We start from the raw sequence: 17,894 nt of genomic DNA, 5'->3' as shown, positions 1-17,894 counted from the left end.
TTTAGTTATAATCTACAAACTGAATTTGTTCCATCGATACTATTCTTTGGTCCAGTGAAATATTAAAATAAGTTCATTAATCACATGAGTGCATTATTAGTCTTGCTACTTACATGGAATTGACTTTATCTTCTGGGCCTTGCACTTGGCCTGTCACAGTGCCTTTGCTGGTATTCTTCACCCAGCCAACCACTCCTATTTTCTTAGCCTCGTCTTCCGTGTACTGGTTTTAGGAGAAAATAAGTGAAACGAAGTCCAGCATCAAAAAAATGTAACTGATAATAATTTTTTTCCTACAGTCTATGCTGAAAATTATGTAGCTGACCTATAATCATACCTCTGTTTACAAGAACCTCCACTTAAATGGTATTTTTTATTAAATTCTACTTTCCTCAAAGACAAGCACGTTATGAGAAAATAAATGGTTAGTGGGAATTACTTCAGAAAACAGATTCCGTAATGTGTTCTGGGATCCATAAAATTCAGTTGCATTGCTCCTATACCTGCTAACACTGAATTACATTGTCTGGGTTCCAAATGATGATCACTCCAAGATTTTCAATCACTGAGGGAAAATATCGAGTTATGACCAATATACAGCATTCAATTAAAAGATTCTGATGTCTTCCATTGGCTATGGACTTGCCACATAAGGGAAGTTTAGTTCTCCTATTATTCTTTACAGTTTTTTAAAATTTCTCTTCTCAGTTCCAAATTCCATTATGCTAATGACAAATAAAAACCTAGCAACATTTTTATTTTGAACTATTTTAACTACATCATACTAAATTTTTGTGGATCCTGTCTACTGGAACTTTTTTAAAACATGGTCTTGGAGGTCAGAGTGACCAAGAATCTATACGTTCTATAGCCCCAACTAAACAGAGATGGTTATATCTAGGATTTATGTAGGAGCTAGCTCTGAAAATAATAACGAAAAAAGAGAAAATCTGAAGTGTGAGGCAGGGGACTATCTCAAAATGAGGAGACTTTAATGGTTGGGAACATCCTAAATCCTCGGAGTTTAGGAACAGAGAGCTAATCTAGTGACTGTCAGCTCAGACAGTCTGTGAAAAATACGTGCACGTTTTACTTTCAGGAAAGGAGTATATTAACAAAATTAAAATGTTAAAATCAATAAGGAGTCTCAACTTCTAAAAACCTTTATGCAACATGAGCACTTTTCATTGTGCAATTCAAGATATAGACATTTGCCTGGCAGTTTTCTTCCATCCAGAACAAGGGGCAGATCCCATATTTTATATTCAGCGTACCTAACCAGAATGTTTAATTTGATTATCCCAGTAGAGGTGCTTTTGAAATTCATACAAAACATTAGCTACAAACTAGGCAGGCTGTAACGTTTTTGATATACTACTTTTAAAAGACAACTTTAATAAAAAAATTCTCAAGCAGTAATTTGGAAGAAATACAAATAGTTCATTTACTGTCAAGGATAGAAAATAAGCAGTAGACTAGCATTAAATAGAAAACTGCTCTATCTCTGTAAATAGAAATAATAAATAGAAAAAATAGCAAAAAATTGACTTACCATTCTGAAGCAAACACCTGTATAAAAAAGAAATAAAAAGAAATGTCAGTTTGTCTACCTTTAAAAACATTATGTATTTCCTGACCTTTCATTTACTTTATTAAATAGTAAGTAAATGAAATGAACAAAAATGTTCATATTTGTACATACTCAGAAAGTGTTTTTTAAATTATTTTCTTTTAAAATAAAAACAGAAAAGGCTATTTTTGCAGAAACCTAGTAATATTCTGAAACCAAAGAATCATGAAAAGCCACACTGCATATTCATTCTTTTTCAAAAGGATAAATAAAACAAAATACTTATTACCACGGACAGTTAAGTATATTTGACATACAATTTACCCATCCTCAGCTTTTAGAATTCCTTTTTTAAATGCAAGGACTAAATTCAAATTTGAATGCAATAAAACATTTCTGTTTTTATTTTAATTCCATATTCTGGAAAAACCCAAACTATGGGACAGAAAACGAATCAGCAGTTGCCAAGGGCTGGGGGAAGGAATGCTGTAGAGAGGCAAGAGAGAGCTTACTGGAGTGAAGGCACTGCCCTGCATCTCAACTGCGGTGGTTGCTACATGACTATATGTGTTTTTCAAAACTCATTAAACTGTACACTAAAAAGTGTGAATGTTACTGAACTTAAATTACACAACTGACAAAGAAAAGTTTAAATACATTGGGAAATCGTAAGTGATAGATCAAACCAACATCCAAAGAGGTCAAAAGATGGAGCCTATCCATACAACAGTGGAGCCTACTTAAAAAGATCCAGAAGGATCGATGGCTTAGATAATGTTGTGCATTGTGTAAGCAGATCCATAATAACAGGGGGTGTCAACTGTTTCCTGATGATAAGCATATTGTGGTATCAAACGAATATGAAGAGAAAGAGGAGTAAGGTGATAAAGACAGGATATATCACAAATGGAATTTTTATAGGGCTATAAAAATATTTTAAAAGATACATGTAAAAGGAGGAGAAACGATGAGTGGCAAGGATTGATCTGAAGGGGAGTCAGAAAGGCAATTTGTTACACAGACGGAAGGAAAGACAACAGCTTGTAGATATGCAAGGAACTGGAAGAAAAACCACAGAGCAACTTCAGCTAAGGCCGACCATGGAGGAGAGAGGGACAGAACAGGAGAGAACACAGGCAGGTCTGTGAAAAGTGTGCAGCCTTTTATTTGTAAGCTTGAGAGGATCCCAAAGGACGCTGGCCAGGAAGGTGGGCTGCTTGGGCCTGGGATGAGCTGTGCCCATTCCCCTGAGGTCCTCAACAGCCAGCAGCCCCCTATGATGTCAGCATTAGGAAAAGCAGGCCTGGCAACTGAAGTAAACAGAAATTGGAAACATCTGGTCCAGCTCTTGCCTATTCAACGAGTAGCCCAATGCCTGGCAGCGCCAACAGAGCTGGGGTCTCAGCTCATCTTCTTATCCTCAGGCCCTACCCCAGCCCTACGGAGGCAGAAACTGCAGGTGAAGTCCTGGAATCTGGTCTCCACAGGCTCTCCAGGTGGTTCCCACGCCCACTGAAATGTAGAACCAGTGGGTGGCGTTACCTTAATGGAAGGCCTGGGAAAGGTCTGCAAAGGATCTTGATTTCACATCAAGAATTGCAACATAAAGGGAAAAGTCTCGTAGGGTATCTCAGATCTGATGCACGACGACCGGTTGACGTCGTTCCAATCATGTTGGCAATAAATCACGTTCCCTCACCTATTTTACAAGTCAGCAGCACTACAGGAGAGGAGCTGCAGACAATGAAAAGGCAAAAACCCCTCCCCTGTGCCCTCCTTGGACCTGGTGCTGGAGCAGCCCAGGCAACCGGTCACTTATTTGCCACTTAGTTACATATTCAGAACCATGTCACTACACTCACTTTACAAATTATTTCTAGCCCCAAACTTCATTTAAGACTTAAAAGAAAATAAAAAAAAAAGTTGATTCTGTTTCAACTATCTCTAGAAAAATGAGTAATGCCCCAAACTTCATTTAAGACTTAAAAGAAAAAAGAAGTTGATTCTGTTTCAACTATCTCTAGAAAAATGGGTAATAGTGTTTTTATGCCCTAGTCCAAATTATCATGAACTCTCAACAGCTTCCTTAACTAGCCCTCCTGCTTCTAGCTCTGCCCTTCTGCAGTCTACTCTCTATAAAACACCCAAGGTGATATTCCTTTCTTAAGTAAATGTCCTATCACTTTCTTCTTCCCCAGCCTAAAACCCTCCACTGGCCGGCCATTGTACCCAAAAGGTGTCCTACTTGCCACAGCCTCTGGACCCCGCCTGATGAGTCTACCTCATATTTTAGGACTGCCCTCTTTGCTTGCTCCATTTCGCCAAATTTGCCTGCTTCGTGCTCTTCAACATGCCAAGCATATTCCTGTCTCACAGCCTTTGCATGTACTATTCTCTCTGCCTGAAATGCTCTTCCCCCTTCTTCTCACTGCTAACTCCATTTCATTATTCATGTCTCTGCACAATGTCATCTCCTTAGAAATATTGATGATGGATAGTTGGCAGAAAGCCAGTCAGGGACAAGGGGGCCCACCCTAAGAGGAAACCACCCTTAAAAGGATTTTACACTACCCTGGAAGGAGCCCTCCACCCCTTCCCATGTGATAGGTAGATGACAAAAACTTGATTGGGTGACAGGCGAATAGGTTAATCAGATTAAAACAGCCTGCCGACAGGCCTATAAACTCTAAGCCGTAGACTTAGAAACTCTGCTGGCAACCCTCTCGGGTCCTCTCCCTCTTCAGGAGCTCTGTACTATCACTAGGTAAGTTTTGTTTTAGTCTCACTCCATAAGCTTTGCTCGGCTGCCCCCCACTCTTCCTCTGGTCTACCTCTACATTCTTCAAAGTGGCATGACCAAGAACCATAGGCACTAAAGGAAAAGAAATCCTGTAACAACATGTCCCCTGACCAATTCATCTAAAACAGCAATGCATCCCATATGTTTCCTATATATGCAAAGTACTGATTACCATGTGACATTACAAAGGTGATATTCCTTTCTTAAGTAAATGTTTACTTTCTAAAATTTCCTGTCTTCCCTATAAGTTCCATTAGGGCATGATTTTTTTCTGTCTTGTTCAACACATGTTCCTGGCACCTAGATAAGAGCTTGGCACGTAGCTGTTGAATAATGAATGAAAGATAAACCAGCTGATAAATATTTAAGTGAACTATTTAACTCTTCTGCAATAATTCATTACTAATATTGCAAATATACATATAAGTATATTGATTAGACTTTAAGTCTCATTCAAAGTGATAATAAATTTATTGCATTCCAGAGCTAGAAGGAATCTCAAGAATTCTATGTTGATTCTAGCAGAACTTTACGTAAATGATAATACACAGTGTCATAAAAATTAGTAATGGGAAATTTTACTAAAACGGAGTCCGGAGGTTTCAGCAGGAGGAGCTCTCACACCCTATGACTCAGTCCACTGCATACCCAACAGGAAGTGAGGAACATGACCTTACAGCGGCTTGACCTTGAAGATGGATCCTACTCTACTACTCCAACCTAAGGAAGAAAGGCTTTCCTTACCTCCCTCCACCCCCTGCCTCTCCTGGTCCCCCTCACCCCCACAATGCTCAGCCAATGAGAAGCCACCATACTCGGAATTCCCAGTTTACCCCAAGTCTTGATGGAGACTTGAGTCCAGTTTACTGGACTTTCCTTTTATTCACAACAGCCTTCCTTGGCACCTGGGTGGCTTAGTCAGTCAAGCTTCTGCCTTGAGCTCAGGTCATGATCTCGGGGTCCTGGATTGAGTCCCGCATCAGGCTCCCTGCTCAGCTAGGAGTCTGCTTCTCCTTATACCCTTCCTCCCTGCTCACACACTCTCTCTCTCAAATAAGTAAATAAAATATTTAAAAAATAATAATAACAGCCTTCCCAATATACCCCTTTTCTCCTTAAAAAAGCATGCCTCTCCTTTGTTGCCCCGACTCTTCCAAGGTTATGTGCCACCTTGTTTATTCTCTTTTATTCCCAAATAAACTATTTTTTTGCTTGTGAAATACCTGGCAGTTTTACTTTTAAAGTTAACAGTACGTGTATACACACATATTTAGTATATAATATAAAGGATAGCACGAAGCCACTAGATCATGCCTAAGTTGACAAAACCAGAAATACTAATATCAGCATGTTTTATAAATAAAGACAGAACAACCACAAGAATGGAAAAACAAAACGGTTAAATTGGTCATCTTATAGAACTTACAGGATTTGAGATAAAAGCCTGGAGCAGGATCTGGTGGCTCTATTTATAATTATGAGTGATAAGGGCACACACAAATTTATTGAACAAATCCTAAAACAGTAGAACTAAAGGACTACCATTTAAATTTAAGAGATATAATTTTAGGCTAAGTGCATACAGCTTGACAAACTGGGTAGAAAACGGAAGTGATGCCCATGACTGTAGGCAGTGACAGAGGGATGAAAAGCCTAAGACTGAAATAAATCAGGTATGAAAAGATTCAATACGGACTTAACAGAAACTTAGCTTGTCTTGGCTATAGATCTAATGTTTTGAGGTTGACAACCATGGAGATCAAAGATTTCCTGAACTATGTCCTACTACCTGGGAATGAATGTAATAATTACTCTGTTAAATTTCTTTAATATACGAATTATGGGTGGTAGACAGTGCTAGCTGCCTACACAAAATCCATTCTCCCTTTTACCTTTCTAAAAGGCTCTGATTTTACTTAGGCATGTTGCCTTTCTAGATTTCCCATCTTCCTTGTAAGAAAAGATGTGAGCCACGTCACTGGTTGAGGGCTTCAGGAAACCTTGTTGACAGGACTGGCTCAGCCAGTGGTTTCATCCTTATAACCTCCCTCTTCCTGAAGGGTGAATATCATGCATTCATTAACGGAATATAGGGTGTATATCTGTAGGGTGAATATCATGTATTCATATGTGGAATATAGGGTGAATGTCATATATCCATCATATATCATGATGGAGCTAGAGCAGCCTTCTTGAAACCATGAGGAAAAGGCCAAAAACATCGCAGTGGCCTCAGCCCTGATCCCCCTGAAGGGAATGAGGAATGATTGCTAAAGGGCAATGTGACAGAGGGGTTCTTTTTAGGGTGGTGGAAATGTTCTGGAATTAGATAGTGGTGATGGGTACAAAAACATGACTACTGGAAAAAAAATCACTGTATATTTAGTATGCTTTGAATACTTTGAAAGGGTGAGTTTAGGGGTGCCTGGGTGGCTCAGTGGGTTAAGCATCTCTCTTCGGCTCAGGTCACAATCTCAGGGTCCTGGGATAGAGACTTGAGTCCATGCAAGGATCCTTGCTCAGCTAGGAGCCCGCTTTTCCTTCTCTCTCCCTACTTGCGCTCTCTCTCTCGCTATGTCTGTCGCTATCTCTGTCTCTCTCAAATAAATAAAGAAAATCTTAAATAAATATTTAAATGAACAAGCGAGTTTAATAGTGTATGAATTATATCTCAATTTTTTAAAATATCACAATAAATAAATAAATAAATAAATAAATAAATAAATAAATAAATAAATAAAAAAATGGCAAAGAAGAAGGAAAGCCGAAGACAGGCCTGTGGTGTAGGCCCTCCTGCCTCTATCTGTAGAATGGGGGCAGGCAATCTCCCACTTCGGTCACCATACCACCTCTCTGACTTTTCCTATCGTCCCACAACAAAAACACTCTGGGGGAACAGGTCATCTGGAAGAACTCAAATGGTTGAGCTCTCTCTGGACTTTACAACCTATTTCTAGAGGAGAAAGCTTCTTCGCCTCCATGACAGTTCCTTCTTTGAGGAAGAATAGCCATTAGTGTGACACTCCTGGCCACCGTACCCTGTCCCTACTCCTCCTCAGGGACCTGCAGTGATTTATCTAATTGGTGAGTTCACAAGGAGAAGCAAGCACAGCCCAGGTGCTCCCTCTTCTTCCTTCTGGGAGCGAGTTTCTCTCAGGATCACATCTTCCCACTCCCTTGTTAGGGGAGCCCTGCCTGTACCCCGGTGAGTGTGTTTGGTTCCGCAGCAGAGACTGTCGTCAAGTCCACCTACCTGCAGATTCATACCACGTTCCCCAAACTCTGCTTTCCTCTTTGTCTTGTCAATAGCTCACATAATGGAGGGGGGTATTATTTCTTAGGCCCCTTCACCACAACCCTTATTTTAAAGGCTTACAAGGAATGTGCATCAAGACGGGTCAGGACCTCCAGCCCATTAACTTTGTGAGGCAGTGAACCGTGCGAGAATTACCCATTCAAAGCTCCATAATCCACTAGGAATTTTCTCAGAATCCTTGAGAGTCCTCTTCCCTAGTTTGAAGCACATTGTGCAAGAGAGGAAGGTCCGTATAGAAAGAAAAAAGCAAACGTGGAGATGGATTTTCTGCAGTTTACCGGGCCTGGCTAGAACACAGCATTTCTTGGGATTGGGCCTGTGTTGGGAGAGATGCTTCTATGGGCTTTTATGGCCTCTCCGCACCACTTCCACTTCACTTGTTAAAGAGAAGGGAAGCTGATAAGACAAATGCACGTTTTTTCCAGATACACACCACCCTGGAAACTGGGACAGACATCAGCCCCTTCAGTTCTGAAAGGTTCCAAACACAATATGTTGCTGAGCTGAGGCTCAATTGGCCTCAACTGTGTAAAGATGTGTCAGCGAGAACCTCTGAGGTATATACTTGCAAAGCAAATCTTACTTTAAATTCACAAAGAAACCGTGACGTTTAAAGAAATCATGATGAGGGACGCCTCAGAGGCTGAGGTGGCTCAGAGGTTGAGCATCTACCTTTGGTTGAGGTTGTGATCCTGGAATCCTGGGATCTAGTCCCACATCAGGCTCCCTGGAGGGAGCCTGCTTCTCCCTCTGCCTCTCTCTCTCTCTCTGTGTCTCTCATGAATAAATAAATAAAATCTTAAAAGAAAAGAAACCATGATGAATTTTAAACAGCATCCTTTCATGTAAAATCAAATTTTTACATTATAATGTACCCCTTCATCTGGGATCTGACTGCATGTGTCAATTTTGAATGCAGGAAGTCATCCAGTCACTACCATACACAGCAGCCCTGGAACATCTTTATTTTTTAGAAAGACCTTCCTTTAACCTTTCACCTTCCATACACAGTCTGTCCCCTGGAGCCACACACCATGGCATCTTTCAAATTGTTGAAACAGCCGTCACACTACCGTTTCTTCTCCAAGCCAACTATCCCCAAGCACTTCGATTTAATTGAAGACACTTTTGAAGTCCCCACCAGAAGCACAGCTGCAGAGGCTATAAAAACAAGCCATCAGCTTGACCTTGAAAATACTACCCTTTTTGTCTAGTAAGAGGCACGGATATGTACACAAATAATTGTAGTTGAAAGCAGAATGGATTAAACGAGAAGTAAAAACAAGAAATAGAACAGGACTAGAAATGAAATGCTATAGGAACAAAAATAAGCAAGGGAATCAGACCTCACTTATTAACGATATTTATGTTTCTGGACTTTAGGTACTAACATTTTCAACCTCTAAAACACAGCTTTTCCCGTCTACATAAGAAAAAATGTGTACACTCAGATCATGTGGTGTCTGACAAAGCTATTTAATAACTCATCCTGATTTTTATCGTAAGCAATCTTAAAGAAAAGTATTTATGTCTGTAGGTCAATAAGCTACTCCTATTCTAAATCTGACTTAATATCGTCAAAAATAAACTGTTAAATTCCTAAAGCACAGGTAAACCAACAGATGGCCACAATCCATTTCTATGACTGTCATTAATATTCACCTGAGAGCTGGTAAAGCATCAAAGCATCCATACACAGCTTAATCAACTTCCCTTTCAAATTTTCAGATTATTCCAGATCCTTTGTAATTAAAGATTTATAGGAACATTTTAAGCCATGCCACGGCTATGACTGCTCTAAAATCACAGAAGGTCAGTCCCCTGCTCCCCTATCCCTTATCCCAAAGCCTCCAGTGTAACAAATTGGTGGGGGAAACACATGGAGCTTCTTGGGAACATGGAAATTAAAATGTAGAGGATGGAAAGGGGGGGCAGGGAGTAACTTCACAGGGGAGAAACCTGACAAACACTATCTCGGCGGGTGATGAAGGTTAACATCAACAGTGATAGTCACAGGGATAGTACGTACCCTTGATATAGTGTAAAGGGAATGGCATTCTCTCTGTGGTCTTCCTCCCGATAACCCATAACCCTGGGCTTATTGTGACAAAAATACCAGACAAATCCCAAGTGGGGGGCTTTCTACAAAGTACCTGATCTCAAAGTATTCCTCAAGACTGCCGAAATCCCTGAAAATGAGGGGAGTCTACAAAACTGTCACAGCTTACAGAAGCCTAAGGAGACCAGATGACTAAATGTAAAGCGGTATCCTAGATGAATCCTGGAACAGAAAGAGGACTCTAGATTAAAAACTAAAAAAATCTGAATAAAATATAGACTCTAGTTAATAATAATGTACCAGTATTGGCTCACCAGTTGTGACAAATGTACCATACTAGTGTAAGATGTTAATTAAAGAAACTGAATGTAGGGTATACAGGAATTCCCTACAGCATCTTCCAGCTTTTCTATAAATCTTAAACTATTCTAAAATGAAACATTTTTTTTTTAAAGGTAGAGGAAGAGAAGCAGCCTTGGAAAGCAACAGCAACCAAGGGCTCTATATGGAAACTTTGCAGAGGCACCTGAGAAGTGAATCCACTGTTGGTAATATCATTCCTATAAGTGTATTTTCCTGAATTTCAAACAACCAAGTTATGAACTAGTCTTGGAATACAATCTGTAAATTAGGCCATGGGTATCTGAGAATAAGGCAGGTAGTACCTGGCCTCTAGAATATTCTGACTGCCTTTTGTCACCAAGGATGTCTTAAATTCAAACGTTCTAAACAGAAATATAACAAATCTTGTTTTTGGTTGGAAAATATTTTCTGTCATAAACTTCTTCAAGCCAGGTTAATTCATTGACCAATTATCCATCAGGACAATTAAATCATTTTCCACATCTTCCGTGTTCATGTTTATCTCACTGAAACCATCTTCACTGGGAATATTTTCCATTTAAATATTTTACTGACAATTTTATCTATCAATCTATGTTTTGTACACATTAAATATTCCCAAGTGGGGAGCTTTCTACAAAGTACCTAATCTCCAAGTATTCCTCAAGACTGCTGAAATCCCTGAAAATGAGGTGAGTCTACAAAACTACAGCTACTTCCATTGTAAATTTATTTTCATAGCCGTTATTTCTAGCAAGCCAGTTTTCACTAAGATTTTATTATTCCATACTTTCAAAAGTTAAATTTGCAATGTTCCATCTAATTATTATCCATGTTATATTAAAACTAAATTTTATTTGTTATCATTGTCAATCATGTCTACATAATCATTATGACTCAGACAAGAGGCTAATAGTTTGTATTTATTTCTTAGGTAATCCATGAGAAAATGGTGAGTTTTGTGAGACAGAGATACATACTGATACAGAAATAGTGGCAGTGTCAGCAAGCAACAGAGAGAGAGGGAGGTCTGATTGCTTACAGACCAGGTCAAACCTCCCTGGAGCCAAAAGCACCTTACAAATGTCCTCAGGGTTATCCAGAATGGTCCACATGGCTGAGTCCAAATGTCCTGCAGCAGTGTATATATGTGTTTGGTGCTTAGGTTAGGAAGAAGACAAATAAAGGTGGAAAAGTACTAAAAGGAGAATCGATAGATTGTAACGATGAAAAGCATGGGCTCTGGTGTCAGACTGTTAAGGTTCAAATCCCAGGGCCACCACTTAACTCAATGTGTAACCTGGGAAAGTTACTTCTCTATGCCTCAATTTCTCCACCTGTTAAATGAGGAAAATATTGAGGTCACGGGGTTGAGAATTAAATGAGACAACCCATGTTAAACATTGAGTACAGAGCTTGACACAAATGTCACTGTATGTGTGTGCAAACACGTGATTGTGAAATTGTCTTACATACTACTACTTAGACGCCTTGATAAATGAATAGTATGCATGTACTCTTCCATTTAATAAACTGCAAACTATGGGAGTTAGCCCTAAAGCCGATCTTTTAAATCCCATTGTTCATATGCAGTACATTTTTCTTTCTTACATTTGTAATGCTACCCAAAATTGATCGTCATATAGCAAATAATCACCATGGGCACAAAAGTATAAATATATTGTTAAAATCAATAGAAATACATTATGTATTAACAGAAAAACACTGCATAATGGAAAAGTGCAGGTTTTCGAATTTAAGAGATGCAGGATCAAATCCCATTTGTCAACTAAGGACTTGTCAAAGTTAGCCAACCTCTCTGTAGCTGTTTTCTGATTGTGGAAACAGGAATAAGACATAGACCTCACAAAATTGTGATGAGGATTAAGAAAACCATAATAAGATGTTCAGCACATGGAATGTACCCCATAAACGCCACACATGTGCATATGCATGTGCGCACGTGCACATGCACAGACACACACTCCTTACCTACTGCCATTTCTGTCCAAAGGTCCCAAGATTTTGTCAGGTGGTCTCTGCCACCATTTTCATATTTTATGTCCTGTGTTTCCAATGACTTATTGTGGCAGTTTTCAATCCAGAATACCAGATCCTTGGGTGTACCCAAACACTTTCTGCCATGGATAATTTCAAGAAAATCAATTTCCAGATCTTCAGCATTCACATGTATTCTTTCCTGACACAGGCCTGAGAAAACACCTGTGGTCTGAAATCGTTTTCCTTTCCTATCTCCTTTTTCACAACCATTCTTTGAAAGGAAAACCCATCTGTTTACAAAAGGCATACTCTTACCCATCTCTACGCTTACCCTGTACCTCACCCCAAAGTCTAAAAACCTCTAGAGTACCAAAACAGAGCACACTTCCTTTAATCAAGGTCTCATAAACACCCCACCTTTCTCAAGAAATAAATTGCCAATACAAATTTTCCTTTTAAGTTGAATAATGTTTATCATGTCTTTAAACGTATTTTTATTATTTTCACGAACTGTGTTCCAATAATAATGACAGTGGCAACTCAAACCAGAAGGGAGAAAAAAATAGAGCTTTACAGTCAAAGAGAATTTTTCAAAATCTATCTAAATGTATGCGTGTGTATGTGTCCACATACATACTACCCATATGGACTGCAAAAACAGCTTGATAGGGTGATCAATAAGAAATTCTCACGCATAACAACGGGATAAAATTCTGTGGCGGAATTAGAATGGAAATCAGACTCAAAAAATCAAACTCCTTGGGGATTCCTGGGTGGCTCAGCGGTTCGGTGCCTGCTTTTGGCCCAGGGCGTGATCCTGGAGTCACAGGATCGAGTCCCGCGTCAGGCTCCCTGCATGAGGCCTGCTTCTCCCTCTGCCTGTGTCTCTGCCTCTCTCTCTCTCTCTATGTCTATCATGACTAAATAGATAAAATCTTAAAAAAAAAAAAAACTGAACTCCAATAAAAAAAATATACAAAAAAAAATCAAACCCAAAGAGAAAAAGGTATGATGCAAAATCTCCCAACGTTAAAAAGCTTTAATTTAAATGAATAATAGTGAATATTAAATCACTAGCATATTTATATCCCACTGCATAAAACTTCAGAGGGATTTAACATTTTCATTTAGAAATAACAACAGTAAAAACAAGCCAGACATGACATACTTTGCAACTTAAAGTTATCATGAAACAAAAATTAGATACCTTAGGTCTTTTTTTTAATTTTTATTTATGATAGACATAGAGAGAGAGAGAGAGAGGCAGAGACATGGGCAGAGGGAGAAGCAGGCTCCATGCACCGGGAGCCTGACGTGGGATTCGATCCCGGGTCTCCAGGATCGCGCCCTGGGCCAAAGGCAGGCGCCAAACCGCTGCGCCACCCAGGGATCCCCCAACTTAGGTCTTTTAAGAACTACATGGGGCCGAAAAAAAGAACTGTCCCCTCCGGGAGGGCGACCCTCAGACGTCAATCACCCAGATGTCCTTTCTGAAACTCAAGTCGGGCGCAGGACTTCCAGGGCCACGAAACGGGGACCCCTAGGGCGAAGGCCTCGCTTCCTCCGCCCGCAGCTTCCCCGCCCCCTCCGGGCCCCGCCCCCTCCGGGCCCCGCCCCCTCCGGGCCCCGCCCCCTCCGGGCCCCGCCCCCTCCGGGCCCCGCCCCTCCCGCTGCGGTCGCCGCTCCCTCCCCTGCCCCCCGCGCTCCGGCGCAGGCGCGCTGCGCTCCCTTCCCACCCGCGGCTGCTGTGTCACCGCCGAGCGGAAGTCCGGGCCGCGGCGGTGCGGGCTGGGGGCTGGGGGCTGGGGGCGGGGGGGGGCGGGGGGCGGGGGGCGCTGCTGGACGCTCTCCCGCCGCCCCCTCACGCGTCCCGGGGCGCCCGCTGCGGGGCCGGGCGCCTACCCTGCACTCTGCCGAACACCTCGTAGTCCACGGACTTGAGCGGCCTGGCGGCAGACATGGCGGCGGCTAGTCCTGTGCGGAGGAGCCGGAGCGGGGCTCGGCACGCGGCGGCGGCGGCCAGGGGAGGGCGGGCGCGCATGGGGCCTGTCGGCGTGGCCCGCGCGTGTCACCGGCCCGGGACGCGAGCGCGCCGGGGTCACGTCGGAGGCGGCGGGGAGCCGGCGGGCGCTGGCAGGCCCCCCCCCCCCCCCCGCGTCGGCCCCGGCGCAGCCCTCGGCGCGGGCACAGCAGCGCCAACGCCAACGCCAACGCCGGCGGCGCCCGGCTGCCCGTCTGCCCGTCGCCCCTCGCCGGGCGGGGCTGTTGTGCCGTGGAAGCCCTGCCGGCCGCGGGGCCGGGGCCCTGGGCCAGCGAGCGACTCCTTCCTCAGCGTTTAGGCGACTGCCAAGTCTGTTGGGCGATTTTAAGCCAGTTCTCAGCTGCGTCCTCTCCGCCTTTTCTGTGGGGTCAGAAAGGTTTGGGGCCTGAATCCGTCTCCCAGGCGGATTGTGCTATTTTCTGGGACGAAACTTTAAAAATCTACCCTGTTCTGTGCTAGTGGAAACGGGGAGGAAAGGAAGTCTCGTCTGCTGTTCACTCCCATAGCTCTTTTTTTTTTTTTTTTTAATGGTCTTGATTATTGTTCAACAATATCCCAGTCGCCTACAAGGTTCAGGCCCTTGGTGAGCTGTCATGAAGTCTTCGTTTAAAGCAGCCCATCACATGGCTTCTCGGCCTTTTGGCTAAGATCAAGTGGAAAGCAACCCATCACTCCAAGGAACCTGGAATCTGCCGCCTTCCAGAATTCCAAGTCTTTCCGCTTGTGAGGATTTGCATTTCTCAACCTATTTGTTGGCTTCAATACCTTTGCATATTTCTCTGCATCTGGCCAGAGAGTTAAAATAATCCCCTGCAATCTGATTTTCAGTATTATGTGCCAGCTCTATTAGGGAACACCAAAAATCATCTAAGATTTGGATGAGAATTTGGTTCAAACATTTTAAAGTAAAATAGAATCTGGAAGTGCTAATCCAGGTAATTTCACGTCATGAAGATCCTGATTGATTGCGGAGACCTCACAATTTGTATCTTCTTCTTACCTCCCTTCCAGTTTATTCCCTGCAGACTCTAGAATACACATAGATCTTAGTATCATTCTTTTCAGTGACATCTCTTCACAGTCTCTGCATTGCATTTTGAATAAAACTGAAGGTCTTCACCCTCCACTAACCTCTTATTACCTGCTTATCCCCATCTATAGGTTATTCTATAGTTTATAGGTAACCTATACTCAAGGCACTTTGAATTATTCAGCTCTCTGAACATAAGCTGACCTTTAAAAAAAAAAAATCTTTGGTCTTGGATATTTCCTCCTACTCCCAGATCTTCCTCTATCCTGTTTAGTTGCAAATACTTACCAGATTTCATCCTAATTATTTAGTGTCTTCCTGCTAGTACTGTGCCTCCCAAGAAGTAAAAGTCAAATTGGGTTGAGATCCTGCCACTATCTAATCACTGATAAGGTTGACGTTGACATTTTTCTCCACATTTACCCAAGAGTAACCCTGCCAATTATTATGTAGCTTTATTGTAATTTTAGAAATGCTATAGCAACAATTGACATTTGCTTAGCTAAAAAATTTTCTGTCTGCCAACTACAGAACATTAGCAAACAGACATTTTTATGTACTGTTTCGGCATGGATTGCCAATACTATGTGATTCTAAGACTTTAAAAATTTTTAGCAAACGTTGCTAATACTTTAATATTAAGTAATACAAACATCTACGCGCAGAGAAATTTTTTTAAATAGGACAAAATCATCTATACCCTTAACATAATCATCATTTGTGTATTCTCTTATACATATATTTTAATTAGTTAAAATCAGTATAAACTTAACCTTTATTCTTTCTTTTTTCATATTATAGTCTTTCCAATTAATATTTTATTAATTTCATGATATTCTGTTGAGTATAACCATAAGTTTACATATTAATTCCCAGTTGTTACACACCGTTTTTTCTAATTTTTCATTACTATAAAAAATATTGTGAAGAAAAGAGTCATGCACATAGCTTCCTTCCCATATTTTTTAATTACTTAGGATAGAAGTTAGAATACCCAAACTGTATAAATGTGTATTATTCTTGATACATATTCCCAAGTGGTTTTTCAAAAGGCTGCACCAATTTCAATACACCACCACCAACACTGAGGGTATGACTTTTTGGCTTCTCATGCAAACAAATCTAAGTAAGTGCTTCACATACAATACACGATTCAATTAGAAGAAAAGTTTTCATTGTGTGACCTGAGCAATAGCCTTTAAATAACTAGGCTTTGTGTTACTGCTGGTTGAAATTAAAACCTAGCAAAATCATTCCATTTCTTGAACCCTTTGAGACAAAGGGTTTGTGTGTGATGTAGGATGATGTTTTAGGTAATATACAGAAAAAGAAAATCCTGCCTGCATAATATGAGTCTAAAAAATTACCAAGCCCCAGAACCTGTGACCTAGGGAGAGACAATATAGTCTCTGTACCCCCAACAGAGACTTTTGAGGAGATCCCACCTACATATCTCTAATTCATCATCACAAAGGATCGGTTGATGTTTATAGCAGCAATGTCCACAATAGCCAGACTGTGGAAGGAGCCTCGGTGTCCGTCGAAAGATGAATGGATAAGAAGATGTGGTCTATGTATACAATGGAATATTACTCAGCCATTAGAAACGACAAATACCCACCATTTGCTTCAATGTGGATGGAACTGAAGGGTATTATGCTGAGTGAAGTAAGTCAATTGGAGGACAAACATTATATGTTCTCATTCATTTGGGGAATATAAATAATAATGAAAGGGAATATAAGGGAAGGGAGAAGAAATGGGTAGGAAATATCAGAAAGGGAGACAGAACATAAAGACTCCTAACTCTGGGAAACGAACTAGGGGTGGTGGAAGGGGAGGTGGGCGGGGGGTGGGGGTGAATGGGTGACGGGCACTGAGGTGGGCACTTGACAGGATGAGCACTGGGTATTATTCTATATGTTGGCAAATTCAACACCAATAAAAAATTTATAAAAATAAAAGATTAAAAAAAAAAACAAAGGATCGGTTGAGAGTGATTCTTAGAGTGATTTCTCAGAAATTTGACATTAAGTTCTAGCTAATTTCAGGGACAACTTAAAATTACTTTATCCATCAACATATTTCTACCATTGAAATAGTTTTATAATCGTTATGTTTAAAGAGTAGGAGCCGTGGGTTGGGTGTTGGGGTAACTGGGTGTCGGGCACTGAGGAGGGCACTTGATGGGATGAGCACTGGGTGTTATACTATATGTTGGCAAATTGAATTTAAATTTTAAAAATTTAATTAAAATAATAAAAAAAGCAGAAGTCAACAATACAAACTGTTAACTACCACAATTAAAGAGGCCTAAACAACTTGATTCCCTCATGGAAGAAATAGTTTATAGGCAAAGAAATGGTTGGACAATTACTACTAAACTGGATTCAAGATCATTAGAGGCCAGACTATTAGTCAGATGAGAAAGTAGTTAGTTTCCCAGAAGAGGCTTTAATCTCATTACAATTTATCAGAAAATTGCTTAAGCATTTTATCAGGAAAGCATATTTCTTCTCAGAAGGAAATTCTGTCCCAGGTTTGAACCAATTTTTCTTTATCACAGTCCAATTTGATATTCAAAACTCAGAAGTACATTTGCCATTAAAATCACTTCCCTCTCCTAGCTTGGTGGTGCTTAGGCTAGAGAGGGGAGAAGGCATCTTTTTTTATTTTTAATTTTTATTTATTCATGAGAGACACAGAGAGACAGAGAGAGGCAGAGACACAGGCAG

The 17,894-nt window shown here is 41.0% G+C and overlaps 1 protein-coding gene across 13 annotated transcripts in view; it reads right to left on the bottom strand.

Annotated features, from left to right (window-relative positions):
* The window catches only part of ACYP2 (acylphosphatase 2), a 254,520-nt gene that overhangs the window by 136,810 nt on the left and 99,816 nt on the right, over nucleotides 1-17,894 (bottom strand). For 8 of the 13 annotated variants that reach the window (XM_038551266.1, XM_038551267.1, XM_038551263.1 and 5 more), the window contains 2 exons: nucleotides 1,553-1,569; nucleotides 114-223 (listed from right to left, as the gene is read on the bottom strand). In XM_038551266.1, the coding sequence (XP_038407194.1) occupies nucleotides 114-223; nucleotides 1,553-1,569 (127 nt within the window). Of the gene's footprint in view, nucleotides 1-113; nucleotides 224-1,552; nucleotides 1,570-13,990; nucleotides 14,230-17,894 lie in introns of those variants that run through there. The other 5 variants (XM_038551270.1, XM_038551261.1, XM_038551273.1 and 2 more) reach the window with 2 other exon arrangements.

Source organism: Canis lupus, chromosome 10 (assembly GCF_011100685.1).
Source record: "Canis lupus familiaris isolate Mischka breed German Shepherd chromosome 10, alternate assembly UU_Cfam_GSD_1.0, whole genome shotgun sequence".
In the NCBI taxonomy this organism is placed as follows: Eukaryota; Metazoa; Chordata; class Mammalia; order Carnivora; family Canidae; genus Canis; species Canis lupus.
This window is presented reverse-complemented; position numbering and strand designations above follow the sequence as displayed.